This window comes from Oncorhynchus clarkii, chromosome 6, assembly GCF_045791955.1.
Source record: "Oncorhynchus clarkii lewisi isolate Uvic-CL-2024 chromosome 6, UVic_Ocla_1.0, whole genome shotgun sequence".
NCBI classification, from domain to species: Eukaryota; Metazoa; Chordata; class Actinopteri; order Salmoniformes; family Salmonidae; genus Oncorhynchus; species Oncorhynchus clarkii.
In genome coordinates, this window is record NC_092152.1 from 16,376,347 (window position 1) to 16,384,580 (window position 8,234).

The window sequence follows — 8,234 nt, forward strand, 5'->3', positions numbered from 1 at the left end:
AAGGATGGGATCAGGACTGAGACTGGGACTAGGACTGAGAGTAGGAGTGGGACTAGGACTGGGACTGGGACTAGGGGTGAAGTGATTGAGCGACTCACGATGGAGGGCATGTTGTTCTTGACTCCAGGGGGGACAAGCACCCGCAGGTCAGGCTTGCGGTTGCTGTTCATTCCCAGGTTCATGGTCGGGGGAGACTTGGCCTGCATGCTCTTGTTCATGCTGCCCGAAGAGACCAGTAGACCAGGCGAGTTACGGTGGTGGTTCCCGTAGCCATTGCCTTAAGAAGGGAGAGGGAGAGAAGAGACAGAGAGAAGAGAGGGAGAGAAGAGACGGAGAGAAGAGAGGGAGAGAAGAGAGGGAGAGAAGAGAGGGAGAGAAGAGAGGGAGAGGGAGAGGGAGAGGGAGAGGGAGAGAAGAGACCGAGAGAAGAGAGGGAGAGAAGAGAGGGAGAGGGAGAGGGAGAGAAGAGAGGGAGAGAAGAGAGGGAGAGGGAGAGGGAGAGAAGAGAGGGAGAGGGAGAGGGAGAGAAGAGAGGGATAGGGAGAGAAGAGAGGGAGAGAAGAGAGGGAGAGAAGAGAGGGAGAGGGAGAGGGAGAGAAGAGAGGGAGAGAAGAGAGGGAGAGGGAGAGGGAGAGGGAGAGGGAGAGGGAGAGGGAGAGACCGAGAGAAGAGAGGGAGAGAAGAGAGGGAGAGGGAGAGGGAGAGAAGAGAGGGAGAGAAGAGAGGAAGAGGGAGAGGGAGAGAAGAGAGGGAGAGAAGAGAGGGAGATGGAGAGGGAGAGAAGAGAGGGAGAGAAGAGAGGGAGAGAAGAGAGGGAGAGGAGCCATTAATTACACTGTTCAAAATACCTCTATTAGTGTATCCTACATATTGTTCTCAGACCACAGTAGCATGTTGTACTAAGGAAACCATTACTTCTACAAATATTACAATTCTTCAACTAGAAGAGGGGCAGAGAAGCCACTGTCCTAGAGCCAGAGAGTGGTCACTTTCACCCAGTGATTCCAATAACTCACCCAGTGATTCCAATAACTCACACAATTGTTTGATGTCTTAGAGGAATGTCTCTTTTACTGCTGTCACTATCATTTATCATGCATCTAGCCAGTGAGAGTCAGTGAGATGTGTAAAAATATTGAATTAGGGCCTTGGAGACCACAGCGGGACAGGGCCCATCATTTGTCCATCAGCGCTAAACACGTGTTGCCTCTTCCAGACAAAGACCCTGCCCTGGGGTAGACACCCAATCCACATTCCTCCTCCTCCGACAGACTGACTGCAGGACTGAGTTTGGCACCCACGCCACATACATACCAGTGGGGCACCCTCCCAGCAACACCCCATTAAAAACAAGAGAGAGAGTGAGCAGTGTGTAAGCTTTGTTTCCATCCCAATCCCGCAGCCTCTTCCTATGGGTAGAACACCAAGAGCTGTATGGATATGTCCCACTTGAAAGAGGGGCAGGAATTATACGTTTGACATAAATTCATTTCCTAATCATACTCCAGGGGAAAATGAGACGCAGATGACTTCCTGGGCAATTTCCTCCTGCTGATCTCTGTTTCATTTCAGAGTTTTGTTGTTTGGACGAAAGTGCAATTTGAACAACCTGAAAAGTAAAAGACCCCTAGTGGTAAAATAAAACGAGTCTGTCTAACAGAATTAGAAAAACATGTATGTGTGTGTGTGTGTGTGTGTGTGTGTGTGTGTGTGTGTGTGTGTGTGTGCGTGCGTGCATGTTTGAGTTACTATTTGTGTGCATGTCTGCATGCTCGTGTCCCTCTGTGTAAGATTGTGTTAGTATAGTCTCAGTGTTTGTGTGTGTGTGTGTCAAATAGTATTTGTCTAAGTTGTGTGACTTTCAATATGATGAATTATTTATTGTATTGGTGCATGACAGCGTACGTGTACACAGAGCATGTGTATGGATGCAGGTGTGGCTTTTGTGTGGGAGCCTCTCCTAGTGCCACTCCATCCAGCTGCATCATCAGCTCTGCCTGCCTCGCTCTCGCTCTCATCCTCATGGAGGGACCATTGTACTGTGGAGAGGGCCCATGTGGAGAGACATGAATGAGAACACACTCTTGCCACTCAATCTCAATGACGCTCTCTGTACACACAGATCATTTAGTGAATCAAAACAGTTCTAGAGGTTCTAGAAAATATCAGAGAATTACATGTAAAAAAGCTGATTTACTGTCCAAAACTTTACCAACTAAAAAACTTAAAGACAGCTACAGATGTTCAAAAACCAAGCCCATGGAGAAGATAAGGTTTATTGGTTGTGTGATTAAAAGTGGTATATCCGGTTCAAGAGCATGACCTTTCTGTGAGAAAGAGAGCCCTTCGGAATGGTGAAAGAGAGAGAGACTTGCAATGTTACTGTACAGCCAAGCTGAGCGTAAAGTGAGGAGGGGATTTCAGGCTGCCATTTTAGGACAACAGCTCTGACTCAAAATAGAGACACTGGCTATAGCACAGAAGATGGGCTTTATTGCCTAAGACAGGCAATGGACAGGTGATAAGGATGCCAAAGGTTCCAGAAAGCTGCCAGTGACTTAGGTTGAGCTTAACTGAAGACACTTGGAGCTGCTAGCAACATGGCTACAGAGAGGCTAATGCAATAGCTAGCATCTGACTACAGACACTGTATAGCAGCTCTGTGAGTCTGATACATGATCATCACTGACACTGACAGTCAAACTGGAAGCGAGCGTTTTGAGGAAGTACCAAAATGAACAGTCGCTGTCCAGATAAGAATCAGTGTCTCTGCTGTATAAAACAACAATATCACATCTGAAGTGGATATATAAAGGTATTTCTGTATGTAGATTAGGCCTGGGGCCTTGCTTGGGCTGAGGGATGCCAAACTGTTGCAGTACGCTAACACACTGGCTGCTTTTTGGGCCTCACACACAGACACACAGACGGCTGGTGTGATTCAACTTATCTATAGTTAACTGTTACTGAACCATTTCTGGTGTCCTGTCGTGATCTAATGGGTGAGCTCCGTTTCCACTTTCCATATGCAGGCTCTTCTGTTGAGGTTGGACCTAACGTGCATTCAAATCTGAATCCACCATCTGAAGTAACGTGTGTCACGCTATCTAGCTAACTAACAGCTTCCACTGTATCTACGTAGGCTACGGACAAAAATACAGGATTTTTTGTAAGAATACTGTAGGTCTTGTATCTTCGTCTCAATGCGCTTGTTTTGGAAGACTCTGCAAACCAGCATAGACCAGCGTACGTTTCAAGGTAGTCCATGATGGTATTTGCTGGTACATGTTGGTCTATGCTGGTCGGTGCTGGTTGGATGCTGGTTAAGCTGGTCTGACCAGCATGGTGGTTACCATCCTTCACTGTGTTTTGGACACGGGTAATAAAATCAAATGAAATCAAGAGTAAAAAAATAACACAATAACTAGTGATCAGCCTTTGCTGTGTTTTGGACACTGGTGACCAGCTTTCACTGTGTTTCAGACACATACCAGTTTAGGCTGTTCTATGCTGGTCCAGCATGGTCTAGCTGGTCAAGTTGGTCTGACCACAACCATTATTATCATATTTCCCAGCAGGCTCTATTGCAGATTATTTTTAGAATGTTTTTTTGCAATATCTTTTTTTGTTTCTTATGTTTTTGAATGTACATAGGTTTATTAATTCAACTTATGCTACACCAAGATAAGCAACATACATTTTTCTAAACTAATCCAATCTGTTAGTTGGACTGAAATGATTGTTCCAGTTTAGATGGTTTTGGTAGTCTCATTTATTAATCTGTCTAACCCTGGCAGTCATTCTGAATGCATGTTGTTGGAAAAGTAAAGTTCCCATTGTTGGATATCCCCACCCTGGCAGGATTTCAATAGTAAATTACCATCACTCTGCAAGCCAGCATGATATGACTTGAAGGCTGGTCACCACGAAAACACAGCGAAGGCTGGCTACCAGCAAAAACTCAGCGAAGGCTGGTCACCAGCAAAAACACAGCGAAGGCTGGTCACCAGCAAAAACAGAGTCGAAGGCTGGTCACCACGAAAACACAACAAAGGCTGGCTACCAGCAAAAACTCAGCGAAGGCTGGTCACCATGAAAACACAGCGAATGAACCACGGAAACACAACGAAGTCTGGTCATCACAAAAACAGGACGAAGGAACCACGAAAACACAGCGAATGCTGGTCACCAGCAAAAACTCAGCGAAGGCTGGTCACCAGCAAAAACACAGCAAAAGCTGTTTGCCATAAAAACAGGACGAAGGAACCATGAAAACACAGCGAAGGCTGGTCACCACGAAAAAAGGACGAAGGAACCACGAAAACACAACCAGCAGCTATGCTGGACCAGCCTTTGCTGGTCTACGTTGGTCTATGCTGGTCTTTACAGCAGGGGGAAAGGACAGAGTGGATCAATGCATCTGTAGAGCTGTTCCAGGGTCTAGTGTGTGTGTGTGTGTGTGTGTGTGTGTGTGTGTGTGTGTGTGTGTGTGTGTGTGTGTGTGTGTGTGTGTGTGTGACCTGTGGAGATGTGTGAGTGATTGAGGCGAGAGGTGACAGGAGCTGGTTAATTCTCCTACGCAGTGAAGCAAGCAGGCAGCAGAGCAGAGATCAGAACGCTGCTGACAGCTACATAAATACACAAATAGAGGTAGGAGGTGTTCACAAGCTGGGACTGGGACACCCTTCATCAGCCTGCTCTCTCTCTCTCTGTCTTTCTCTCTCTCCTTCTCTCCATCTAACTAACTCACTTTCCTCAGCTAGCGAAGGGGTTGACAGACACTCACATAGATATGCGAAAACACAACCACACATATAGACATGCACAACCACACACACGCACACATACACGACACAAACACACGACACGTACAGCCCTGCCACAACGGTTCTACAGTAAGGACGTCACAACTCGACCTTCCAGTATCAAACTGTATCATGTGTCACTTATCAATCAAATCTGTCTAGCAATGCTGGCAGCCGTGGCAAGAGTGGCACATGGGGCTGTGTGTGTATGTCTGGACAAGGGGCATTTCACAAGAAAATAAAATGTCTGCAGCAGCGAACACCAGGCTGAAACACTCACCACTGACAGACAGCTTATCAAAAGAGAAGTGAAAAAATTACGTCAGCGGCCAGCCACCTCACATTGAGTCACAGACAACCCACTGGGCACAGATGTCAGTTCAATGTCTAGTTTTGATTTACATTAGGTTGAGTTGTCAACTAATGTGAATTCAATGTGAAATCAACAACAACAAAAATCACCATGTCATTGGATTAAAATGAGAAACTAGGTGGAAGAAAATACGACCTGCCCTTACGTTGATGACATTTTGCGAATCCAATGAGTTATCTACGTTGATTCAACATCATCACAGAGATTTTTGCGGTTGAAATTGTGTGGAAACAATATTGATTCAACCAGTTTTTGCCCAGTGGGAACCCAGAACATCATTAAAACCTATGACCAGCTTCAGAGAACGCTTCCATCTGTGTCTGTCCCTGTTTCTCTACTGCAAACTTGCATGTCTGAATATTAATCACGGGGCTTTCCCCCAGCTGTAGGATTTAAGAAAGACTTGAATGGAATCTTTTTAAGTTCCACATGATTCTCTCTCCACGTTGTAATTCTACAGCGGCCGGCCGAGCCGGGTCCTCACAGAGCGCCTCTGTTCATCGCCGTGGTGACACAAAGGCTACATTTGAAGCATGCTCCGGAGCATGCTGCCGAAAGAACACACGCCACAACAAACGATCCTGTTGTGTGTGTGTGTGTGTGTGTGTATGCAATTGAGTGTGTGAGGGGCCAGACAGAGGGACCGGGCTCTGAACCCTATCAGGAAGCCCTGGGGGCCAGACTGGGCTGCCCAGCTGTGCTCCCCTGACCCCCCAACCCCCCAGCCCCAGCCCCAGCCCCAGCCTCAGCCCTTACCTTTGTTACTGCCCTATTCTCGAGAGCTCCTCATACTGCCTATTAGCTGACTATAAGCCTAACAGTTTAATATAATCTGTACAATAAAATGATGGCAGCAGTTCATACAAATTAATGCAGACACACACATACACATGGGCCGATTTACTTATCACAAGAACATTATGGTATGGTAATGTTACATTTATTTTGCTCACAACATATGATAGTAGTTAGCCTATGAAAGAGTTTGAATAGCCAAACAAAATGACAAGTACAGTGTGTGTGTTGTCGTTTGCAGTTTGAAGCCCACGAGGAAGAGGAAATTAACAGTGGTTAAAGTGTTGTATAAATGCAGTGTGATGATGCTCGGCTTAAAAAGACACAGCGCGTGCGCATGCACACGCACACACAAACACACACACAGAAAAATAAAGTGAGAGAGAGAGAGAGAGAGAGTGAGAAAGAGAGAGTGAGAGAGAGAGAAAGAGAGAGAGAGAAAGAGAGAGAGAAAGAGAGAGAGAGAGAGAGAGAGAAAGAGAGTGAAAGAGAGAGAGAAAGAAAGAAAGAGAGGGAGTGAGAAAGAGAGAGAGTGAGAAAGAGAGAGAGTGAGAGAGAGAGAGAGAGAGAGAGAGAGTGAGAAAGAGAGAGAGAAAGAAAGAAAGAGAGGGAGTGAGAAAGAGAGGGAGTGAGAAAGAGAGAGAGTGAGAAAGAGAGAGAGTGAGAAAGAGAGAGAGTGAGAAAGAGAGAGAGTGAGTGAGAAAGAGAGGGAGTGAGAAAGAGAGGGAGTGAGAAAGAGAGAGTGAGAAAGAGAGAGAGTGAGAAAGAGAGGGAGTGAGAAAGAGAGAGTGAGAAAGAGAGAGAGTGAGAAAGAGAGAGAGAGAGAGTGAGAAAGAGAGAGAGAGATAAAGAGAAAGAGAGATAGAGAGAGAGAGAGAGAGAGAGAGAGAGAGAGAGAGAGAGAGAGAGAGAAGAGAGAGAGAGTGAGAAAGAGAGAGAGAGAGAAAGAGAGAGAGAGTGAAAGAGAGTGAAAGAGAGAGAAAGAAAGAAAGCGAGGGAGTGAGAAAGAGAGGGAGTGAGAAAGTGAGAGAGTGAGAAAGAGAGAGAGTGAGAAAGAGAGAGAGTGAGAAAGAGAGAGAGGGAGTGAGAAAGAGAGGGAGTGAGAAAGAGAGAGAGTGAGAAAGAGAGAGAGTGAGAAAGAGAGAGAGTGAGAAAGAGAGATAGGGAGTGAGAAAGAGAGGGAGTGGGAAAGAGAGAGAGATAAAGAGAGATAGAAAGAGAGAGAGAGAGAGAGAGAGAGAGAGAGAGAGAGAGAGAGAGTGAGAAAGAGAGAGAGAGATAAAGAGAGAGAGAGAGAAAGAGAGAGCGAGAGAGAGAGTGAAAGAGAGAGAAAGAAAGAAAGAGAGGGAGTGAGAAAGAGAGGGAGTGAGAAAGAGAGAGAGTGAGAAAGAGAGAGAGTGAGAAAGAGAGAGAGTGAGAAAGAGAGAGAGTGAGAAAGAGAGAGAGGGAGTGAGAAAGAGAGGGAGTGAGAAAGAGAGAGAGTGAGAAAGAGCGAGATTGAGAAAGAGAGAGAGTGAATGACAGAGAGCTAAATAAAAAGACAGATATAACACATCGGTCCCTAAGGTCCTATAAAACACCTTCCCTTCCGTCACTGAATGTCTTCCTACACACTCTAATATAGATTTAATTCCCTTTTCCACTTGTTAGAGAATTTCTTAGCCGAGACCAGGATGTGCCACGGACCCAGTACTGGACAAACATTCCCCGAAGAACTCAAAGTCCACAAAAACCAACATGTCATAGACAGCAACTCCACTTGGGTTTGGATTAGTGTTAGTCATGTGTTTAATTGTCTGGGTGGGAGAGTGGGTGCCCTGTGTGTGTGTTTCTGTGTATGTATGTATGTATGTATGTGTGTGTGTGTGTGTGTGTGTCTGTGTGTGTGTGTGTGTGTGTGTGTGTGTGTGTGTGTGTGTGTGTGTGTGTGTGTGTGTGTGTGTGTGTGTGTGTGTGTGAGTGTGAGTGAGTGAGTGAGTGAGTGAGTGAGTGAGTGAGTGAGTGAGTGAGAAGGGATATGCCATCCTTACCAGCACTGGTGCCCGCACCAGTGGTGAGGTCAGCACCCATGAGGCCACCTGAAAGATGAAAGGGGGTGAAGAGGAAAAGAGAAAAGAGAAGTAAACCATTAGAGGAGAGATCTTCCTCCTTCACGCCCACAACTCTCCATCCACATCAGCTCCCTTCTCCTCCCTCACCTTTGCTCTGACTAACTTACTTTATCCCCCATCCTGCTTTCTGTTCTTCCAGGGTACATATGT

At 46.1% G+C, this 8,234-nt stretch overlaps 1 protein-coding gene across 21 annotated transcripts in view; it reads right to left on the reverse strand.

Moving 5' to 3' along the window:
* LOC139410663 (myocyte-specific enhancer factor 2C-like) overlaps nt 1-8,234 on the reverse strand; it is a 109,332-nt gene that overhangs the window by 6,028 nt on the left and 95,070 nt on the right. For all 21 annotated transcript variants that reach the window (XR_011634526.1, XR_011634527.1, XM_071156041.1 and 18 more), the window contains 2 exons: nt 8,004-8,051; nt 99-277 (listed from right to left, as the gene is read on the reverse strand). Coding sequence is in view for 19 of the 21 variants with exons in the window: in XM_071156041.1 (XP_071012142.1) it covers nt 99-277; nt 8,004-8,051 (227 nt within the window). In the remaining 2 variants the exon portion in view is untranslated. The remainder of the gene's footprint in view (nt 1-98; nt 278-8,003; nt 8,052-8,234) is intronic.